The 23964-nt window shown below is 44.2% G+C and overlaps 1 protein-coding gene across 1 annotated transcript in view; it reads left to right on the top strand.

Annotated features, from left to right (window-relative positions):
- Nucleotides 1-23964, top strand: part of RYR3 (ryanodine receptor 3) — a 354804-nt gene that overhangs the window by 108423 nt on the left and 222417 nt on the right. The window contains exons 14-19 of the mRNA XM_021695474.2: nucleotides 5917-6085; nucleotides 7453-7588; nucleotides 9844-9939; nucleotides 11705-11823; nucleotides 19351-19484; nucleotides 21334-21575. Coding sequence (XP_021551149.1) covers nucleotides 5917-6085; nucleotides 7453-7588; nucleotides 9844-9939; nucleotides 11705-11823; nucleotides 19351-19484; nucleotides 21334-21575 — 896 coding nt within the window. The remainder of the gene's footprint in view (nucleotides 1-5916; nucleotides 6086-7452; nucleotides 7589-9843; nucleotides 9940-11704; nucleotides 11824-19350; nucleotides 19485-21333; nucleotides 21576-23964) is intronic.

Here is a 23964-nt window from a genome sequence, read left to right as displayed (position 1 = left end):
TTTTTTTTTTAATTTTATTTATTTATTTGAGAGAGAGAGAATGAGAGAGAGCGAGTACATGAGAGGGGGGAGGGTCAGAGGGAGAAGCAGACTCACTGCCGAGCAGGGAGCCCAATGCGGGACTCGATCCCGGGACTCCAGGATCATGACCTGAGCCGAAGGCAGTCGCTTAACCAACTGAGCCACCCAGGCACCCATCTTCTCCTTTTCTTAATGATGTCTTTTGAAGCACAAAAGTTCTAATATTGGTGAAGTCCAATTTAACATAACTTTTGTTTCTGGATTGTACTTTTGAGTGTCCTAAGAACTCTTGCCCAACCCAGAGTCACCAAGACTTTCTCCTGTGTTTCTTCTGAAAGTTTTATAATTTAAGCTCTTACATACAAGCTCTATGATCCATGTTGAGTCAATTTTGGGATACGGTCTGAGGTAAGAATTGAAATTCTTTTTTTTTTTTTTTCCTTTTAAAAGTGGATCATTTTGATACCTCAGTGTCCCTGCACAATTTGTGGAAAGGTTATCCTTTCTCCATAACATTGCCTTGGCACCTTTGTCAAAAGCCAAATGACCATAAATTTAAGGGTTTATTTTTGGACCCTCATTTCTGTTCCACTGGCTTATATATCTGTCATTATGCCAAAACAACACTGTCCTGATGAACATAGCTTTGTAGTAAGTATTGAAATCTGATAGAATTCTCTAGTTTTGTACTTTTTTTCGAAATTATTTTGGCTTTTCTGGGTCCTTTGAATTCCCATATAAATTTTAAGGTGAATTTGTCAATTTTTGTAAAACAGCTTGCCAGGATATTAATAGAGAATGCATTGAAACTTTAGATCAATTTGGTGGGAGAACTTTTATCTTAATTATACTGAATCTTCTAATTTATGAATATAGAATGTCTCTCCATTTATTTATTCTTCTTGAATTCCTTTCAGCAAGATATTATAGTTTTCAGTGTTTTAAGTCTTAGGCTTCTTCTGTAAAATTTATCCCTAAGTATTTTTGATGCCACTACAAATGGAATTGTTTTCTTAATTTATTTTCAGATTGTTCACTGCATACATAATACTGGAGGAAAAGAAATTGAGTTTTTTAAATATCAATCATGCATCCTGTGACTTATTTGAAAATTTTATTCTAGTGGGTTTTTTTTTTTCTTGGTGTGCATTCTTTTTCCACAATCAGGATCATGTCATATGTGAATAAACAAAGTTTTATTTTCTTCCTTTCCAATATGGATGCCTTTCTTCCCTGCTCCCCCTAGCCCCCTTGATTACAGTGGCTAGAACATCCACTACAATGTGAAATCAAAGTGGAAAGAACAGACATCCTTGACTTATTCCTATCTTAGCAGGAAAACATTCAGTCTTTGGTTATTGAATATGATGTTAACTGTAGGATTTTTGTAGATGCCCTTCATTGGGTTGAGGAAGTTCTCTTGAATTCCTAGTTTAAGAGGTTTTTTTTTTTATCTTGAATGTGTTAGATTTGGGTAAATTCTTTTTCTTTGTCTATTGAGATGATCATATGGTTTTGCCCTTTATTAAAATAGTTTCATTAGAAGACGTTACATTAACTGAGAATAGGGTGTTTAATCTCTCACTGTTAGGCTGAATTGTCTGTTTCTCCCTCAGTTTTCTCAACTTTTGCTTCATGTATTTTGGTGTCTGTTTTTGGGTGGTTATATGTTCATAATAGATATATCTTCCTGATAAATTGACCTTTAGAATTATAAAATGTTTCCCTTTTTTCTCTATGAACATTTTTTATCTTAAAGTCTATTTTGTAGAGCCACTCCAGAGGTCTCACATGCAGATTATGGTTACTGTTGGCATGGTAGAAGTTCTTCACTCCTTTTACTTGCAAGCTGTTGTGTCTTTGAATCTATAAAGTGTGTCTTATAGAGAGCATACATTGAATCTTTTCTTCTAAATGTACTTTGAGAGTCTCCTCCTTTTATTGGTGTGTGTAATCCATTTATAGATAATATAATTATTAAACTGTTGGATTTATGTCTGCCATGTTGCTATCTGATTTTTATATATCTCATGCTCTTTTTGCTTCTCTCTTTCTCCTTTATTGTCTTCTTTTGTGTTAGATATTTTCTAGTCTTCCATTTTAATTCCTTTGTTGAGGTGTTTGGGTTTTTTACTACTTTTTTGAGTTATATTCTTAGTGGCTGTTCTAGGCATCTTGGTATGTATTTAACTTGTGACACTCTACCTCGAATTAATACTAACTTAACGAGTAAAATAAAGCAACTCTCCTCCAGTATTCTATTCTCACCTTCCTCCTTGTTTAAAATATAAGAACAAAAGAGAAATGAATATATTTATACCGTATTTTATATTTACCTACATAATTACTTTTACCAGTGCTCTTTATTCCTGCATGTGGATTCTAGTTACTATCTAGTATCATTTTGTTTCAACCTGAAGAACTTCCCTTAGTATTTCTTACAAGGCCAGCCTGGTTGCCTTGTATGTATTTCTTACAAGTATTTGCTGATGGACCAGCTTGCGGGTCAGATAACACATTCAGAGTTGAAACGATTTTAGGTCTGTCCTGGATTTTGCTTTCTGCTTGCCCAAAACCTCACATTCAGCCAGAGATGAGTAGATAGCTACGTCCCTCCCCAGTCCTTCCTGAGCATGTGTGTGGCCTTGCTTATGGTCCGCCCCACCTTCTTAGAACTTCTTTGGTCTGAAGCTAGAGGAAGGCATGAGGACAGCCTCAGGCTGAAATACCATAGATTCCTACTTTCTTACCAAGGCTCATTATTTTTTTAAATTTTTTAAACATTTTATTTATTTATTTGAGAGAGAGAGAGGACACAAGCATGGGGAGCAACAGGCAGAGAGGCAGAGGGAGAAGCAAACTCCCCGCTGAGCAGGGAGGCGATTCAGGGCTCGATCCCAGGACCCTGGGATCATGACCCGCGCCGAAGGCAGACACTTAACTGACTGAGCCACCGAGGTGCCCCACAAAGGCTCATTATTAAAAAAAAAAAAATGTATTTCTCAATTTGTTGTATGCCTTTGGTCAATTTCCAGAGTCCTAAAACAATTGTTTTGGATGATTTTGCCCCCATTCTATCATTATTTTGTGGGGGAGAGGATTTTCTGAACTCCTCACTCAGCTGTTCTGGATGGTCCCCCCGTTAGTGGGGGAAATTCTTGGTTCTCTGAGCCACAGGATGTTTTAGAAAAAAGGAGGACTACTGAAAAATAAACCCATGCAGCAGGGATGGGGGCTGCAAAAGCCATAGTACTTGAATTTTCCAAGAGCTGGGAAGTGAAAGATAGAAAAAATAATTTGTAAGTAGATTCTCCTCTCCTATCTTTTTTGAGAAACCAACAGAACATGCTGTGTACAATGGAAACCAGAAGGAAAGGAGGTGGCCTTCTAGGAAAGCAAATTAAAGTTAAACGAATAGGCAAGGAAGAAGAAAGAACAATGAGGGAGAAAGGTTAAAGTTTGCTTGTGCTGTCTCGTCATCCCCTGGCAGTTACTGGGAGCTGTCCAATAGGACACATGAATGATGGGAGAGGTGAGGGAGCCTCAAATCCTGCTGATGAGTAGACACTATCCAGCTGTCCTGAGTTTAACCTTACGGTGGAAACAATGCATAACTGTGTTATGGTAATAGTATGGTAAATATTCAGAATCCTCTGAGATCTTACTTGAATTAAACAAAAGAAGTCCTTGCAAAAATCTTAGAACATAGTGGGGCAGTGGTTGAAGTGGGAAGCGGCAAAAAAAAAAGCTGGGATGAGCTAGGTACCACTGTAGTTCGTTCTGAATCTAGACACCATCTTATCCCTATCCTGGATACCTCTGGGTCTCTTCCCCAAGGTTCTGGAGTAGAATGTGAGCACCGTGAAGCCATTCAGAGGTCATGTCTGTTTCCCCACTGTCCCCAGTGCCAGGCCTGTGGGTAGGATGTGTTCTGTTCTGAGGCAAGGAGGGATCTGCCTTTAGTCCAGTGGAAAAGTATTATATTGAGAGGTTTGAAGGGACAAAATGAAGCAATCTAGCAATGGGAACCCACAGAACAAAATTAGACCCAGAAGTGCCCTAGCAATAATAGGTTGTACCTTTCCTATTTTCCAGGTGGAAAATGAAGCACAAGAGGCTTAGAGGCACTTCAAATATTATAGGTTCGTGGCAATGACTGTAACTTGGGTCTTCCAGCCCTCCGTGTAGTTGCCTTTCAAACTACAAAAATGCTAAAAACCTCTTTTATCTTTTCATCTTTTTTTCTCCTTAATCACACAGACAAACACTCTTTATTTAACTGGTGTCATTGTTTCTAATAAACTCAAAATTTTAAAAAAGGGTGGGGGGCAGGGGTTGTGGGACTCTGCAGCTGGGCCGAACATACTGGGGAAACGGTACTAATTTTTTCCTTGAATCTGGAATTGGGAAGTCATTCCTGACTGGGTTTTGTATTCCCAAACCTTCACCTCATGTCCTCACGGCATTCTCTTTCCCACTCTCTGTATCCTATGATATCTCAGATGGTCCTTAGTGAGCATTTCCGGAGCACCTCCCCGTGGGCCAGAGCGCACACTGGTGAGAAGGCCCTCCCTGCCTGTAATCCACTCGTGTTCTGTCCTCATCGCATGCACTTGGCATTTTTGTATACAAAATTGGAACTGTCACTTCATAACCTGGGTGTTCTTAGGGCTTGTTAAGCCTTTGCTTTAGGCTTAAATAAGTCTTTTCTCAGCATGTGTCCAGATTAATAGGTAACCAAATACACTGTAAATGCAGGGGAGAACTCCTCAGAAATTGACCCAAGGAAAAGCCCTGACGTTATTTATACATTCAACCAATTCTCAGTCCCCTGGGGCAGTGAGGCAGTTGCACAGAGGATGGGTCTATTTCCCCCTTCCTCCTCTTAGCCTTTGCTCTCCAGAAGGCTCACCAGTGTACCCATCAAGGGGATGGGAAGTGAAGGCTTATTTTGCCATCTGTGGAGGTTTGTGGTCTCCCTGTATTGACAGGATTTAATTATAAGACTTCTTGAAAAACTATGACCGAGTCAGACAGAAACACACATTCAGGCTACGAGAGCCACAACAGACAGAGCAAGAGAGATGGCAGCAGAGGGAACACTAAGGAGGGGACACAAAGGCAGAGAGGAAGGATGTGGAGAGATGGGGGGGGAATTGCGGAGAAGGAGAGGGGAGGGCACACAGGAAGTCAGGAGGAGACATCCATGAGGGGAGCTGGTGTGTACGTGCACACATAAAACCTTTATGAGGAAAACACATGCAGAGACATGAAAAACATGGAGAGAGAAAAAGACAGAAAGGGAGAGAGAAGACAAAATATGGATGGAGGTGATAGAAACCCTTCCAACCTTAGGTTTAACCTATTCCAAGAGGAATCTGTGATGGTTCGAAAGAACTGTAACTTTTATTTTTAAAAGTGTTCTTATTGAGGTTCCTGGGTGGCTCAGTCGTGAAGCGTCTGCCTTCGGCTCAGGTCATGATCCCAGGGTCCTGGGATCAAGCCCCACATCGGGCTCCCTGCTCGGCGGGAAGCCTGCTTCTCCCACTCCCACTCCCTCTGCTTGTGTTCCCTCTCTCGCTGTGTCTGTCTCTGTCAAATAAATAAATAAAATCTTTTTAAAAAGTGTTCTTATTTAAAAAATGAGAAAGCGTGGCAGAAGGCACAGGTCTTTTCCCTTTGTTGATGAAACATCTTTAACATCGAGTCAGCCATTTTCTTCTGTGGCTCTGTTGGTTGGCAGACGTCGATGTGTGGTCATCCACTTAGTGACCACTGGAGGAAGCAGTGCCTTGTGCCCGACGTGGGGCAGGTAAGAACCAGGATCCGGCGGATGTGTGTCAGGGTCCCTGCCGAAGGCCCAGCGTCTGAGCCGTGTCCATCTTGTGTTTTCAGTGGAAACAATCGCACAGCTGCCCCTGTCACCCTGCCGATCGAAGAGGTCCTGCAGACCTTACAGGACTTGATTGCCTACTTTCAGCCCCCAGAGGAGGAGATGCAGCACGAAGACAAACAGAACAAGCTCCGCTCACTCAAGAACAGACAGAACCTTTTCAAGGAAGAAGTAAGTCGAAAAAATTAAAAATTGAGATTCTCTTTGTGAGAGAATAAATACATAAATTCCCAGAGCTAAAATATCCCTATGATTGCATTTAGCTTTGTCTCCATGCATGCGCGTAGTTACGAAAGAACAAGAGAGAAAGGACGCTGGGAAGAAAAGGATTTGTTGGAAGCCCACCTTCCCTGTCCAGCGCGCGTGGTTACGCTCCCAGTATACATTGTAACCATGCACCTGGGCACACTCCAACCAAACTGTTTTTGAAAGCTTCAGTGCCACAGTGCACATGTATATCCCAAATCTATTTTCAATAAATCTCAGCTATTAAAGCATGGCATTGGCTGTGTTTCCCAAATTTTAGAAGATGTCAGAATTACCTAGGAAACCTGTTTGAAAAAATACAAATGCCCAGGTTCTACCACATCAGAAATGACTGACAACCTTAGTTTGAAAGATAACAAAGCCAGGTCTTAGAACCTGAGCGTCTGAGTCACTAGGGATGAGACCTGGATGCAAGGAAGAACTAATGTGGGACTCAGGAGGCCCTGGCTCAAGTTCTGGCTCCATCCCTGGCTAGGTGTGATCTTAGAAAAGTCACATGCCTTCTTTGACTTGGATGTGATGATTTGGCAATAACAGGTCATGGTCACACTCCTGCAGTGCCCCCGTTCCTGGGGACAGGGGTTGTCCCTTGGGCGTTTCCAAAGTTAATGGCATATAGACCCATTCCTGCTCAGTCTCCTGATTCAAGCAGACCGGCTCTGGGGACATGATCCCTGAAAGGCTACTGAAACAGTATCTCTTTAAGAATAAGCACAGATGTTTTCACTGGGCGGCATCGTATTGTAATTTAGAAGAAAAGCAGTTAAAATCCACTTTTGGTTTTATTGTTTCTAAATCCTACCCTTTTGACAGGGGAGAGGGAGGAAGCAAGCATGGTTGTCTTGTGCATCTGAATGGAATTTCCTGAACTTCCTTTAGATTTAACAGGAAAATAGGAACTGTATCAAGGGCTGTTTCTGGGTGAGTCAGAATCATTTCACACCAGGCCCAGAGCAAGCTTTTGTGAGACTCGTTCATGCTCCCTCTTTTGATATGTCCTTAGATGGAGTTAAACACATGGGGGCAAATCCGTCATGAGGAAACTGCTAACTTGCTCCCCCCACCCATGGATGCTCTTTCATGTCTCTGGGGCATAAGAATGTATATTTTGTTTTTAGGAAGAAAACAAAACCCAAACTGGCACCGCGAAGGTCTGTGTGCACATTAGCATTATCAGCTATAAAAGGTGAATGACCTGGGAGGGAAAAGAACAAAAGGATCCTGCTTTCTTAATCGGGAGCTTTCACTTTTTCCCTGCGTCTCCTTCACAGGGAATGTTGGCCCTTGTGTTAAACTGCATTGACCGCTTAAATATCTACAACAGCATAGCACACTTTGCAGGGATTGCAAGGGAGGAGAGTGGCATGGCTTGGAAAGAGATCCTGAACCTCCTGTACCAACTGCTGGGTAAGCACACGCACAACCTGTCCCTGGGAAGATTTCCAAGGGGGCGGGGGGTCTCTACAGCTTGGCCGATGATCATCTAGCTTCATTCTTGGAAGCTTTTTCTTTTTTCTTTAAGATTTTATTTATTTGAGAGAAAGAGAGAGCACAAGCAGGGGGAGCGGGAGAGGGAGAAGCAGGCTTCCCGCGGAGCAGGGAGCCCGATGCGGGGCTCGATCCCAGGACCCCGGGACCATGGCCTGAGCCGAAGGCAGACGCTTAACGACTGAGCCACCCGGGTGCCCCTTGGAAGCCTTTTCTAACCATTTGATTCTCACCCAGCCATTCGTTCTGTTAGCCAGCAGCTTATTGTGCTTCCCACACTTAGAGCAAGAAGTCAGCAGCAAGTGAAAGCAGGTGGGGATCAGTTTTGCCAAAACTACCCATAAAACCCTTGACAGTCACTTACTCCCTCTGAACCTCAGTCCCTCGTCTTTAAAATGAGGGAACAAGACTCGAACGTGTTTGCAGTGCCCTCCACGTTTAGACTCGGACACCTACATGTTCAGGACGGTTCCTCTTTGTAGCTCTCTGACCTCTCACTGGCTGACTGTCGGTCAGTCGTGATTCCTGCTGCTATTTCCTTTTGGTGGGAGGAATAAAGGCCGAGAGTAAGGAAGTTCCAGCACCCAGCCTTTCTTCTCACAGCACGGAGTGGGGGTGATGTCCCGCGGCCTGCAGTAACCAGCGCCTCCACACGGGCCCCAGCCACCACACCGTGCGGGGGAGGCAGCGGAAGACAGTGCTGGCCTGTGTGAGAAGGTGGCCACCGGTAGTTGCCCAGATGTGATGATGAGGCAGCATTTTGGGGTTTTGCTCTGAAGTGTATGTCCCATTAGAGGGAGTCCATAGAAAGTTGAGTGGGCCAGAGGGGAGCCAGAGACGTCAGGTTGGACCCCTTCTCGATGTCAAGGGTCAGGCTGATTAGACTACCACTGTTCTGTGTGACCTTGTAAAACCCCTTCCAACTCTAATGGTATGTATGGCTCAAACTCAGTAATTTTTACAACAGTGGTAGTTAATAGTTACAGAGCTTTTTGTGCCCAGCAGTGGAATATCTCTTTTAGATCTGCGGAACAACACTTTGAGGTCTAGGTACCCTTACCCATTTAGTCATGGATCAGAAGAAGCTGATGCTCAGAAATGTCATAACTTCCCTAAGGCCATACATGTAGTAAATGCTAGAACTATGGTGTGAGGCCAGCTGACTCCCCCGCCCCCCGCACTCCGCACCCAGCTTGTTGCAGCTGACCTGGAAATTGCGCTGAATTCTGCCTTCCTCTAACTGTGCAGATACAAAGGAGAGGTCCTGAGGAAGACCTTTCCTTATCCAAGTATCTTTCAGGCGGCTGTAAAACCCATCTTTGAAAACCAACAGCATGAGGAGCAAGCACATGAGCCCAGTTTACGTGGATTTGTTGCAGAGGCCAGGTCCATGGAAGGAAGGTTGCTGGGTCTAGCTTAGTGAAAATCTGCTGACCGCGTATTCTCTCCCTCCCATAGCAATATCATCTACCAGTGGTTCTCAAACATGAGCAGGCATCAGAATCAACTGGAGGGCCAGTTAAAACACTGATGCTGGGTCCCATCCCCAGAGTTTCTGATTCAGTAGATCTGGGATAAGGCCGGAGAATTTGCATTTCTAACAAGTTCTCTGGTGACACATTCCAATCCTGGGACCACACTTTGGGAACCATTGTCATATGTGTTTTAGGTATTTTAGAGTTTCACGTTTCCTTATTATTTGCCTGTTAGTTTAACCAACCTTTCCAGCTCTTTTCACTAGGATGCCTCTCTTTAGCTCTGAAAAATAGCAAATCTCTAGCTAGGGTTAAGAACAGTGCAAAGAATGGAGTTCTTAAACCAGTAACCAAGCAGATATTTTCTTATCACTATCTGAAGTAATTCTGTTAGTTTGTGTGTTCATTGTGTCTTTTGTCTTCTTTGTAAAGGCAGGAGATCTGCTGTTGGGTTCCCACTGCTCTGTTCCCAGCAAGTGGACAGATGTTCAGTACATAGATTCTCTGGAATATTTGAGTGAATGGTAGATTTTTACTCTTCCAAATATAGGAACAACTGTATCCAAGGGCTTGGAAGGGGAAGATTGTTATACTCAGTTCCTTTTAGTTGCTAAGCAGATGAAGTATTTGACAGCTTCCCAGGTTCTTATGCTCCTCCGTATGCCCTTTAACCTGCATGTTCAAATGTGTCCTTTGCAGCTGCTCTCATTCGTGGAAACAGAAACAACTGCGCTCAATTCTCTAACAACCTTGATTGGCTAATCAGCAAACTGGACAGACTAGAATCTTCCTCAGGTAAGAATTGACAGGAAACAACTGTAGAAGGTGGGGTTTGTTTTTTTTTTCTTTCTGTAAAAGAAAAAATGAAAAAGTTGAATCTTTGAATAATTCTTTCTTCCACTGAGTTGTAAACAACCCTCAAATAATTACCCCAACAAAAAGAAAGTCCTAAATCTTCCTGGCACTGCTCTGGCTTTATTTAACAACTCTAACCCAGACTTCAACGATTTCCTTTTCTGTTTTCATTTTTCACTTTGTGTGTTCATCTCCATCCCCTGGATCCTTTAATCGCCTACCCCCCCGCCACCCCACATCCCAGGTTTCTGGTCTCCTCCCTTGTTGCCTGCACTCTTTTTCTCGGGGTTTCTAAATCCTCTCTGGACACACTTCTCCTAACTGTTTGGGTTAGAAGCAGACTGAAGGATGAGGAGAGGAGGAAATGATGGTTTCCCCCTCTAAAACCTCAATCACCCTTGACATTGTATCTATAACCCTTCTTGATGACTCACAGAGAATTTGAACCAGAGAGTAGTTATCAAGGGTAAGTGGCTGCAGTGAGGTTCAGAAGTTGTTTTCCTCAGTTATGAGTGAACATGACAGATGTGGGCCCCTCTCTGGACGCTGAAAGGTTTGATGCTTTTTTCATTGTCTAGAGATGGCTGGAGCTTGAACAGACAGACCAAAGGAAGGCTCTCTTAAGGACTATCTACCTACACCTATGTCTTCCCAAGCCTCTGTTTTCTTCAGTGCCTCCTCTATGGGCCAGATTACATTTCATAGTAATTTATAAAAGCCTCGAGAAACACAGAACCAAGGGGAATTTTCTCAGTAAAACCAATAAAGATATTGGCTAACCACTTCCCTTGTAGTTTCATCGTGGTGTGTTACCCTTGTAGGTGCCAGGCTGCGAGGGCACCAGCTAGCTTTCCTTTAGCCTTCACTTAATACAGAAAACCATGCAGCATGCTGAGAAAAAGGGCAAAGACAAATAGTCTATTTAGTGAGTTTATAGTTTGCTTGATAACACCAGTACTTCTGAAATGAAAATAATTTCTGGGGTGGGTCCTAGAAAAATTCTCATTCAAGGAATACTCCAGATATTTTCTAAATTACTTGAAGGACCTTTAGAATTTGTAGTAAACTGGGCATTTGCTTTTTTATATATGTTTAGGTATTGCTTGGCTTGACCAAATTAATAATTTCATTTTACAGCCACTTCTCTGTAATTTTTTTTAAATTGAAGTATAACTAACTGACATACAGTGTTATATTAGTTTCAGGTGTACAACATAGTGAGTCTACGATTCTATACAATACTCCGTGCTCATCAAGATAAGTGTACTCTTCATCCCCATCTCACCCACCTCCCCTCTGGTAACCACCAGTTCTTTATATTTGAGTCTCTTTTTTCTTTGTTTTATTTCTTAAATTCCACATAGGAGTGATTGTCTGGTATTTGTTTTTCTCTGACTAATTTCACTTGCTGCTTATCTCTATTTTGACATAGAAGGATCCATGTCTGTCCAGGAAGGAGGGAGGTGCGGCCAATGCTAAATAAAACTCCCCTCTGAATTGCAGACGAGGTAGGCCGCCGAGGCTCCTGAAGTCTACAAGACATGGCCACAGTCTGTCTTCTGGCCGGAAATATTTAATAGAGTCAAGGAACCGATAATATCCTGTCCCCTCAGGATTGTCTTTTCACTCATAATTTAGGTTTCTAGATGATGGTCGGTTCCGCAGCTTATTTCATGTCCAGGTGATTTTTGTGACATTCATGCAGGTATCTTGGAAGTTTTACACTGCATCTTGATTGAAAGCCCAGAAGCCTTAAATCTGATAGCCGAGGGCCACATCAAGTCCATCATCTCCTTATTGGATAAGCATGGACGGAATCACAAGGTGGGTGTCTGGAAGAAGAACCCAAACAGGGATGGCCTTGACCTGGCTTTTCCCTCCCTGCTGCTTCATAACCGGTGTGTGTTACTGAGAGCATGTGGACTAATCTCTTTCTCAGCTTTGATTTGGGGGTGGGGGTGAACCTTGGGAAACTGAGGATCTGAAAGACCCTTCCTTGCCTAGGAGCACACTCCAAGCCAGACAGTCATACTGGGTCTTGCATGTTCTCCCTCTCTTGTTTCCACCGGCTTCCCAAGCCCCACTCACTGTCTTCAGCCCTGAGCACACAGCTGACGGGGGGAGGCCCTGAGTTAGGAGGGTCTGGACAAGGCCAACTGCAGGACTGGCTCCCACCCTCGGGCCCAGGAACTCAGTAGTGGAACAGCTAATACCAAGCTGTATAAAGAAGAGATACAAAAATCAGATAAAACTAGTGTAGAAAGTCTTGGCAACTGGCTTGTCAGTGAATGAAATCAGATTTGCCCTGAGTCGAACCAAGTGAAGTAAATGAATCTACTTGAGCAAGTTAGAGGACTGAAGCTGCCAGGCCTTCCCTTTTTTTTTTTTTTTAAGATTTTATTTATTTATTTGACAGAGAGAGACACAGCGAGAGAGGGAACACAAGCAGGGGGAGTTGGAGAGGGAGAAGCAGGCTTCCCGCAGAGCAAGGAGCCTGATGCGGGGCTCAATCCCAGGACCCCGGGATCACGACCTGAGCCAAAGGCAGATGCTTAATGACTGAGCCACCCAGGCACCCCAAGTCCTTCCCTTTGATATGAAACAGCTGTGTGACTTGGGGCTCAGTGATATCCTCTGGGCAGTGGAGATAATACCACTTCATTTACTAAGGTGGAAAGCTCTATCAATTTTTTGAGGTGTCTTAAAGTTCTACCTCTCTAGGGGCGCCTGGGTGGCTCAGTTGGTTAAGCGACTGCCTTCGGCTCAGGTCATGATCCTGGAGTCCCTGGATCGAGTTCCGCATCAGGCTCCCTGCTCGGCAGGGAGTCTGCTTCTCCCTCTCACCCTCCCCCCTCTCATGTGCTCTCTCTCATTCTCTCTCTCTCAAATAAATAAATAAAATCTTTAAAAAAAAAGAAGTTCTACCTCTCTAATTATATGGTCCTAGTCTTTAATTATATGGCTAAGACAGAACAATCTGCAGGGAAAGTCTATTAAAATGTGTTTTTTCCTGACCTTTCAATATCTGCCCTGTAGATGGGGGGTTAATGGGAGTGAGCAGGAGGGTCCTCAGGCTGAGGGGGTGTATTTCAAGAGCAGGTGACATGAGGGGCAGCAGCTGTGCTCCTGCAGAGTGCAGAAAACTCGGCTTGGTCACTGGCCCTCCTCCTTTGGGGGCACTGCTCATTTGAGACACATCTCGGGGTCCAGGAGAGCAAGCCTCTACAGCATCGCTTAGGTGTGTCTCCCTTAGGAAGCAAAAAAGCCATGGTCCTTAGTATTGGTGAAATTGCTTGGCAAAGAAGAGAAAGAAATATGTGGGGCCTGTAATTGCTTTCCCAAATGTGGTAAATCAAAAGCAGGCATGAGGCTCCAGTGTTAGACCAGCGTCTGTCGGCTCCAACATGTTCCTTCCTGTCCGCAAAGCATAATAAGAGTAATTGATAAGCACCCAAGTAACATGGTCCAAGCCATGAGCTACATACAGATGTCAGGAGGAGCCCTCTGACGAGAGAAAAGCTGCTGTCTCGTTTCATTGCTCCTGGGTCTTCTTTATGATCATGCCATATAACGTGCTTAATGAATAACCAGCTTGGTTATGGCTTCTGTGAGCCAGAAGCCACAAAGCATGTAATGGATGTCACTTGGTGGCAAGTGGGTGACTATTCTGCCCATTCAAAGGGGAGAAATCGGAGCCTGAGTGAGCTGAAGGACTTTGCTACAAATCAATACCCGGTCTGATATGTGACCCGAGTGGACTAGCAGAGCAGTCTTTCATCTTCTAGAGCCAAGGCGCTGTTTGAGAAATTCCTGCGATGTTGTGAAAGTTCAGGCAATATGTTCTCGGTACATAAAAGCCTCCTCTAGGATATATCCCTTTTTTGTCTTTTGGTGGATTTTTGGATGAATGTTGGCTTGCCATGAATTCAGGCCTTCCCTTAGAGATGATCTGAGTGGATAACACTTATTTTCAAAGAGAAACCTGTCCCAAATCATCACCAGGGCTATTTGTGGTAGCTTTGTAAACAACAGCAAGGCCAGACTTCGGTTTTGACGCTTTCTCTTTGCTTGGAAAATGCCAACGTGTAGTGGTTTGCTCTCTAGGCGGCTCCTTTTTCTCCAGTCCTAGGTTTTCACATGTCTCTGATCTATTCACTTAGTTTTCCATGAAGACAGTGACTGAAAATATAGAGAATTTTTGAACCACCAGGCACCTCCCAGCTCTTCCAGTAACAGCAACAGTAATGATGACAATGATGATAGCGAACATTCATTTTGCATTTGACAAATGCCAGGTACTGTCCTCCGTGTTCACATACATTTTCCTTTGTCCTCAGGATGACCCCAGGAAGTAGCATTCTTATTTCCACTTGACCGAAGCAAGGCTGGCACGTGGGCCCTGAGACGTGAAGCCACCTGCCAGGGGCCACACAGCTAACTTGTGACAGACTGGGACCAGACTTTGGGTCTCCCACTCACAGTTTCATATTCCTCCCAGTGTTTCTCATACTGTGGTCTGTGAGCATGTTCTTCGGGGTCCACATGTTCTGTGAGAATATTTTTAATTTTGTGTTCTTATTTTTAAAGTTCTCTAAATACAAAACCATGCAGTGAAGAATTCATAATTAGAAGGCATTTTTATAAAAGTTAGCGTTTCTGAGACTAGAATTTGAATGCCCATCTGGGTCCATCCAGGGTCTTTAGGGTCGTGACATTTTTCTTTTAAAAAAAGGTTTGTACATCTCATGGGTTTGATGAACCCCTTTTTGTACCATTCCAGCTCCAATCGCAGGTTGAGAACGGGGAGCATAGACGGTGGCCGCATTACTATGCCTTCTCTCTTCTAAGATTTTTCCCTTGTTAGCTCTGTCCCTGCCACGGAAAACATTGCCACTCATCTAAAGCCTGATCGAGTGGAAGTCAGGAAATTTGAGGGAAAGAACCCAAACTTTGGAATGAGAAGGACAGGAAAGGGTGTGCTGGCAACATGCCTTTCTCTCAATGTCCCCTGCCCCTCGACCTCTTAGTGACTTGGCTCTTGCTGATGCCCCCTGCCATCTCCTCACTTCTTAGTTTTCCAGGACCCATCATAATTCTATCTGCCCTTCAATACTTTGTTCAAATACCACCCTCTCCATGAAGCTTTTTCTGATTCCAGTTGAACATGGTCTCCTCATTTCAAATCTTATACAGCCAACATGCCATTACTTGGTGGTTCCACTCCGCCTTTCAGACTGTCGTTAGGTTTACACATAGATGTCTCTCACAGACTCTAAGTTCCTTCAGGCAGTGACCAACTTTGCATTCCCCCTGCTGCAGTGCCAAGCTGATATGTTCTACATGGCAGGCATTTAATCCATGTTTGTTGAAGGTGTAATAAATGAATAAAAGGAATGAATGAGTAAAGCCAGAATCCATTCCCACTTACTATGCTATGTTAGTAGCACTGATTTTATTGTTTGGTAAAAAGAACAGTTATTGAACACTGTTAAATCACCTTCTCATTTTCCCATGGACTAAGCATCTTTTTTTTTTTTTTTTTTTTTTTTAAAGATTTTATTTATTTGCGAGAGAGACAATGAGAGACAGAGAGCATGAGAGGGAGGAGGGTCAGAGGGAGAAGCAGACTCCCTGCTGAGCAGGGAGCCCGATGTGGGACTCGATCCTGGGACTCCAGGATCATGACCTGAGCCGAAGGCAGTCGCTTAACCAACTGAGCCACCCAGGCGCCCCTGGACTAAGCATCTTATAATAAAAATAAAATAGGCCCTTTTTAGTTGGCCCCAAACCTATCCTACTCCAGATCTCAACATTGTCACAAATAAATGTTTTTTTTATTTTTGTAAAGATTTGGAGCCACTCGTGAGAAAAATATATTGTAAAATAGTATCATAATGGGTCCCGGGAAAGTATAAATCAGAATGGAAGGTTTGGTCTAGGTGGGGGGGGGAAGACACAGGTAATAGAACCATCAACTCCCATACAGTTGCTAAATCATCTCTGAGCTCCCAGGCAGCCAAGGCAATATAGAAGCATTTCCTGCCACCCGGTTCACATCCACAGCAAGAAAAAAATCTGTTCCTCGGGGAATTCAAAATCCTCATTTTTCAAATCTAGGACTTGATTTAAAAAAAATCACAGAATAAGTACAATTAGCATTTACACAGAATAAATACATTTTAGCATGGAGCTGTTTTTATAGACAAAAGCTGAAGGACAGAAGCAAACAGCCAAATGACGTTTCTGTGGATATACAATAAGTATTTATTTTTAAAGGAGAATTCCACGTAAGCCTATGTTTGGGGTAGAGACTAAAGTGGAAATAAAAAACAAACTGAGAGGATATTGAATGAACTGTGGTGTCAGTAACAAAAAGAATAACAAGCAGAAGCCAATAGCCTCCACAGAATGAGCCAGGGAAATTCTCAAGCTGGGCCAGTGTGTAAATTAGAGAAGCCTAACTCCTAAGACAGACAACCCCACATTCTCATAAGGAAGATTTCTTTTTCCACATCACAGCCCTAGGCTAGTCAGTGGGAGTTCTCCAGTCTGAGAGACACGAGTTCTTTCCATCCCCTAGAACGGTGTTTCACAGAAGGCAATGTGCTTACCCATCGTGTTAGAATGAAGGCTCTCAGCTGGTAAGTGGGGCAGGGGTGGGGGTGCATGGGGTGCTCCTAAGCCCCTACATTTCTGGCAAGCTCCTAGGCAATGCTAGTGCTACTGGATCACGCTGGGAGTAAGGAGACCCGTGACTTTGTAATCTTTCCTTGGATCTCTACATCCAGCTGGAAAGAGAGTATGAGTGCAAGGAGGACTGTGTAGAAGAGTTAGGTCATGTCCGCTTACCTTCCACTGCCCACAACGTAGTCACATGACCCCACGTAACTGCAAGGGAGGCTGGGAAGTATAGCCCCTGTGGGCCCAGGACTAGAAGGAAATGGAACTTGGTGACTGCTGAGCAGTACCTGCCACATCTGGCCATACGTCCCAGAGGTCACTAAGGTGCCCCCCCTCCATCAGAAGTACACATGACCTCTAGGTTCAATGCTTGTGCATCTCCCTGTGGTGGCCTCGTCTTGTCTACACTCCCTTCGCCTTTAAGAGAACCCATTTAAGCTTTTTAAGAAAAGGAAGTTTGGCCCCATTCCCCCATTTTACCCTGAGAAATGCCTTCTGAAATAGAGCCTAGGGGCACCTGGGTGGCTCAGTCGTTAAGCGACTGCCTTCGGCTCAGGTCATGATCCCAGGGTCCTGGGATCGAGCCCCGCGTCTGGCTCCCTGCTCGGTGGGGAGTCTGCTTCTCCCTCTCCCTCTGCAAATCCCCCTGCTTGTGCTCTTTCTCTCTCTCCCTGTCAAATAAATAAAACCTTTAAAAAAATTAAATTTAAAAATAAAACAAAGCCTAAACAGTGTCAGCCCCATTGCTTTATGGCATCATTTATTTATAGGTGAGACATTCTGTTCGTCTAGTCCTTCTCACAGAGCGCTTTTTCCTCCTGGCTGTTCCGATTGTATGTGAATTAAGCTCTGCTCTCCCTCTGGCTATGACAGCAAGTCTCCCACAGCCTTCACTCCGAGGCAGGACGGATGAGAATGTGTGATAGGCTGGATGATAGGTATTTAATTTCCTGGCCATCTATGGCTCTTTTCTTAGAATGAGAAATTATCCTCTGGATTTCCAGTTCCATGGTCCATATGTTTCACAGAGCGGCAGTGGTGAGAGTTCTCTGTTAAACCACCTTTGGGATTCTTTTCTGCTTGTCCCACAAATGTGCTTTGTATTTATCTGGAACGAAATTGACATTCAGGGAGTCAGGTAGAAAATTGGTTTGTGAGAATTATGGATACAAATGCCACCAACCTGAAGCTATCCAACCCCACTAAGCACTGAGTCTTAGTGGCCACTTTGAAAGACTGAGATGCGGCTGCCACATTCGTGCTTGTTATTTATCGACTGCTGTTTGCACATTCCTCCCAGCAGGAGAGAGAGGGAAGAGCGATGCCTGGCCCAGCACAGTTTGCTCTGTCAATATAGGAACACAAATCAGAATGCCAGATGATGCAGCCCAAGGAGATAGTGTGGGTAGGAGGCCGGGGGCTGTTCCCACTTCCCACGTAGCTGGAAAACAAAGAGGAGCAGAAGTGGCTTGGTGGCTGGTCTCATAGTTTCAGGGGCCGCTGGGGCTCTTGAAGTTCTTTTCTCACTCTAGGGGTAGAAGGAGAGCAGGTAGAAGGTTATTGAATACCATTGTGTGGGAATAGATGGGTATCTTAATGAATTTTGATGATATCACAGCCAGAGACCCAAGAACTGGAATCTGCCCTACTATCCTCTCTACTGACCTACATGAGGTTCCCAATCCTGCTACATGACCTTGGCCAAATGGGAATCTGAGTGCTATTAAAAAACAAAAATTCAACCAAGGAAATTTTAAAGATCTAATTGGCTTTATTAACTGATTCATGAATTGGGCAGCATCCCTCCTAGCAGTAGAGGGGAGCTCCAAAGGACTACAGAAAAGGAAAGGTTTTTTTAAGTTGGAGGGGAGAGGAAATTATTAACAAAGAATCCATAGTTTTATGCAAGGTCGCCCTCCTAAGGGGAACAGATGGGGTCTATCAGGAAATTTCCTAGTGCTGACGAGGAAATTTCCATGTTGACTGGTTAAAGGTTACATTCCTAGGGGTTTGAAACTGCTATTAGGTTAGGTATTAAGTCTTGGCTTACTGACTTGGGACCTTAACCTAAGCGATGCCATTTTGGGTCTGTGGTTTTCTTTTCAACAGTGCTTTTCATAAAGAGCTGTATTGGGTGCCTGCTGATGCTAGCACAGAGGGCTGCCAAGGCTGGGTGGGAGCGCAGACTTAGGCTTGAGGCCAATGAAAGACCTTCTGGTGCTTGCCCCTACTCATGCACGATTCCAAGAGGGTGTCATGCCTGGATTTTGTGCCCTCGATGCAATGCCTCATCTCAGCCTAGTCCTGCCATGGCTGGGCTATCAACCCAGACAGTCTGTCTTCAGAGCTCAGACTCCCACCTGTTTGAGCAGAGCAGTGATCACAGGGAACACAGAGTTTGGAGGGGAGGGGCTAAGATGAGGGCAGACGGGTTAGAAGGAATCCAGCTTCATTTCCCTAAGAGGCAGCAGGCTCCAGCATTGGCTCACTGATGCCTGGTGAGGGAGGTGTGGCGGCCGTGACTCTGAAGAGGTCCTCCCACTTGTCGCCAGCCCCCTACCTCCTGAGGCCTGCTTCCTTCATGTGTCTTGGCAGTTGGGTCCTGCCCACGGTGCTCTCCTGGTGGTCCTGAGGTTTGGTGGCGGTGGGGGGGAATGTGTCCCGCTGCAGGTTCTCGATGTGCTGTGCTCCCTCTGTCTCTGCAATGGGGTCGCAGTCAGAGCCAACCAGAATCTGATTTGTGATAACTTGCTGCCCCGGAGAAACCTGCTCCTGCAGACACGGCTGATTAATGATGTGACCAGGTAAGGCCACCACCATCATTCCAAAGTGTCCATCTTGTTTCCAGACAGGAAAGGAAGAGGGCTAGTGCTGCCTACCCATCATTTTCCTGGTGAAGTTGGCATGTGAGATGAGACTGGACAAATGTGTACTTTTTAGGGCCTTGTACTCCAACCCCTTTCACAGAGTTTCAAACTTTTCCCCTGAAGTAGCCAACAGTGGAGTGTATGTTCCACCTGAGGGCTGGAGAATTTGACCGGAAGTGGTCTGCCATGTTGCATGTTCTACTTTAACATAGATCTTATACCTTCTCCATAACATACTCATTTTTATTTTAAGGTACCATCTTTTTTTTCCTTAGAATCTTTTAATAGAATGGATGTCCCGTGTTGATACCATGGTTTCTTGCATCCTCTGGCACATGGCCATTGACCCGAGGGTTCTCTCTGAAGTCCAAGATGAAGAGCATGGGCTCACATAGAATCTTAGCCTACTGGTCCATGATGTAGCCACATGGGAGTCATGTGAACTCACTGGCCTTGCATCAGACAGGCCTAAGGTTCTTTAGCAATTTTCTACCTAGGCCCACTCCCTAATCTACAAGGTGAGGAAAGAACTTCTCGGAAGTGCAGAGCAGACCTGAGCCATCCACACAGACTTTCTTTTGGTACCAGTCTGGTTTTCCCTTGCCCACCCAAAATGGCGCAGAGCCCCCAGCCCAGAACAGTGGACATCTAAGAAGAGCATTCCAGTTGGAGAGAAACTCCAAATGCCTTGTCCTGAGCTTTTAACCATTTTGCTGGGTACATTAAATCTTCCAGCCCTTAACAAGGTTAGCTAAGAGTGGCTTCTGTTCCCCTCTCCCCTTTTTTGCCGTTTTAGGTTGAATTTTATTTTTTTTCCAGCTTTATTTATTGAGGCATAATTGACAAAATTGTAGGATATTTAAAGTGTAGAATGTGATGATTTAATATACATATACATTGTGAAAGGGTTTGCCCCATAAGTTTATTAACAACATATCCTTGACCTCACATATTTACCTTTTTTTGTGTGTGTGTGAAAACATTTTACGTTCTACTCTCTTGGTAAGTTTCAATTATGCAATACAGTGTTATCAACTACAGTTACCATGTTATACATTCAGTCGGTCCTCAGACCTTATGCATCCTATAACTGGAAGTCTGTACCCTTTAACTAGCCTGTCTTTATCCCACCCTTCTCCTCAACCCCTGGCAACCACTTGTCTACTCTCTGTTTCTAGGAGTTTGACTTGTTTTTTGTTTTTTGTTTTTGATTCCACATATAAGTAGTTGCATGCAGTATTTATCTTCCTCTGCTTGGCTTCTGTCTGTCTGTCTTTTTCTTTCGTTCGTTCTTTCTTGTCTGGCTTATTTCTAATAGTGATTTCTTAATGCTTTCAAGAGGCCATTCTTGTCAGTGATGCTTAGTTGAAAAATCTGCTGCTGTGAGAACAGGGGTGCTTGGACCAAGTCCCCAGGAGATGGAACTTGAGTAAGTTATTTCTTCCACTTACAGAAAGAAACAAGGGTCTGTAGTTACGCAGCTCTACGACATTTTCAGCATCTTTTACCTATGGTCAACACTCAGCAAATGTTGGTTGCCTTCAATGGAATAAGGAGACATTCTTTATATTTTTAAATAGAATTAATGTTGTCCTGACACCTCCCACTAAGTACTTGATCAAGTGTTAGAGGTTCTAAGCTTCTTCTACTTTAGAATAATACAAAAAACACAGAGTTGCTCTTGCCTTCAGTTCACAGTGCGTCCTGTGATCTTACCCAACTTGCTCTCCACTTTTCTCGGTGCTTGAGAGTCTGTAGATGCCACCTGTCCCACGTTTCATTTCAGCATTCGGCCCAACATCTTCCTGGGAGTTGCCGAGGGCTCAGCGCAGTACAAGAAGTGGTACTTTGAGCTGATCATCGACCAGGTGGACCCCTTCCTAACAGCTGAGCCCACACACCTGCGGGTGGGCTGGGCCTCTTCTTCAGGCTATGCTCCATACCCTGGCGGAGGAGAAGGATGGGGAGGCAATGGTGTCGGTGATGACCTGTACTCCTATGGCTTTGATGGACTTCACCTTTGGTCAGGTGAGCACCTTGCCAGAGCTTCGGCCCCTTGTCCCTTACTGAGGATGATCGAGGCTTGAATTGTTCAGGCTGCAATGATCGTTTTCTGTTGAAATGATACAGACGCAAGAGTGTCAACTAATTAGATGGTGGGAAGAGCATCAGACCTAAGATGAGACTGTCCTGCTTTGAAACCATGACTCTAGCACTTCCAGCTGCATGATCCAGTGTGGACCACATAACCGTTCTCAAGTTCAGTGTCTGTATCTGTGCAATCCTTATTGCATAGGATATTCAGGACTATATAGTCAAACAGGGAAAGGGACTCAACATTTATTTACTGGGCGGTGAGCTACATGCCTTTCATACATTGTTTTTCCTCACTTTATTTTTACAATGATCCCTTAATGTAGGTAATGTTGACCACATGTTGCGTATGTGGAAACAGCACAAAGATATTTAAGGAATGTATCTCAGTCACACTGAGAAGGATCCAGATCTGACTACAAGTCCATTGTCATGTCAGTGCATCATGTTGTTTCATGATATACTTTATAAAATGTCTGGATCTATGCCAATCACTTAAAAAAAATTCAAAGCTTCCTTTTTAAAAATACACGGATGCTATCCCCAAGCATGTCCATGGCCTATGCCTGGAGGAATGGGTTAGCTTCTGCCTGGATGAAAATGGAGGACTGAGTTTTAGGCTTTCACCCAGACCCAGAGCTCTAGCTATTCTGTCTATTGTCCACAGCATGTTGTATCTGTGTCTTTCGAAAAACTGAAATTGGAGTCATTGTGTCCCTTATAGAAATCCCTTATGTAAGCGTGCCTCTTACGTAAGAAACCGTGACACATATTCTTCCCCAAATCCAGTATGAGGGCAAAGTTTGTCTCTACAACACAAACCTATATATTTTCTTTTGTAACTGGGAACTACATAACCCATCACATTTTCCTTCCTCCCTCAGCCTTCAGGCTAAAACCATCAGCTCGGATTCTGATGATATTTCTTATGGTTGGTCTGTCTTTTCATTTGGTCTGTATGGGTTGTTTTGTTTTTTTTTTTTTTTTAAGTTTTTTGTGGTGTTGTACATTCAGTAGAAACATTTAAAAATTTTTAGAAATGGTGTCAGCTCGTTTACTTATTTATTTATGCTGGATCATTTGCAGGAAGAAAGAAATCTCTGTCCACGTTTTGTGTGTCCCAGGGGACAGCGTGATACAGACGAAAGCAGATGCAAAAATGACAGGATGATGGGTTAGAGTGAAGTGAAAGCCTTGTCTTGTTGTTCTCTTATCCTCCCAACTTACCCTTCCCCGGTTCCGTCTTCATGGAGAGTGGGGGTGGATCTTCCCTTCTTGGTTCGTGGAGCCCATGTCTAGCTGTACTGTAATAGCCTTTAGTGACATCAGCAGATGTCATAAGGTTCTCGGAAAGCTGTCTCTGGGGAAGTGATTTGGAAAGAAAGACTTCTTATGCTTGCACATATCTACATCTCTTGGGTTTGGTAGGGTTGAATCTGTGAGGAAATGAGCGGAATTGACTTGAGAAAATCATTGCCCCACTGCGTGCTGAGTGCCACTCACCTCCTGCCATCTGGTCGCCATTACCCAAGCTACCGTCCCAGGACACACCTGCAGAGAACTCTGCCTGGGGATTGGCTAAGGAAATACGAAGGACACCAGACCATTGGATGAAGCAGATTGGACCTTGTTTCAAAGAGAAACCATTCTCAAAGGAAAAATTTTACTCAGTCCTTCCCAGATTAATATATCCCTCTGCAAAATTTGCAGAATGAATACATCAGTGAGTCAGGAGACAAAGAATCCAGTGCACCCAGAAAAGACTACTGTTTGCATCCAGAACCTGAACATCCATCTAGTTGTGTATCATTCCAGGAGTGTGCAGCACTCCCATCATCCCTCTTGTCCTGTCTCCTCAGAAGACTAGGAAGCCAGATGTGCCGAGCCCACACCAGTCATCACTGGCAGTGGCCCTTCCGGTTGGTGATACAGGAAAGGGGCTTGGGACTCAGGGCTTCAAATGCTGATTGTGGCTCTCTGAACATTACCCACACTTAGTAGTGTAATGCCATATAGGTGGGGCACCTGAGTGGCTCAGTTGGTTAAGCATCTGCCTTTAGCTCAGGTCATGATCCCAGGGTGCTGGGATCGAGCCCCGCATCGGGCTCCCTGCTCCGCGGGGAGTCTGCTTCTCCCTCTCCCACTCCCCCTGCTTGTGTTCTCTCTTTGTGTCAAATAAATAAATAAAATCTTAAAAACAAAAAACAATGCCATATAGATGTGTTCAAAGAACCTCACACCCTCAGTCCTCAGCATCTGATGAGTTGTGGAGAAACCAATGTCTACAAGACTTACGCCTTTTGTGCTCATTAAAACACAAAGC

Source organism: Neomonachus schauinslandi, chromosome 9 (genome assembly GCF_002201575.2).
Source record: "Neomonachus schauinslandi chromosome 9, ASM220157v2, whole genome shotgun sequence".
NCBI classification, from domain to species: Eukaryota; Metazoa; Chordata; class Mammalia; order Carnivora; family Phocidae; genus Neomonachus; species Neomonachus schauinslandi.
This window is presented reverse-complemented; position numbering and strand designations above follow the sequence as displayed.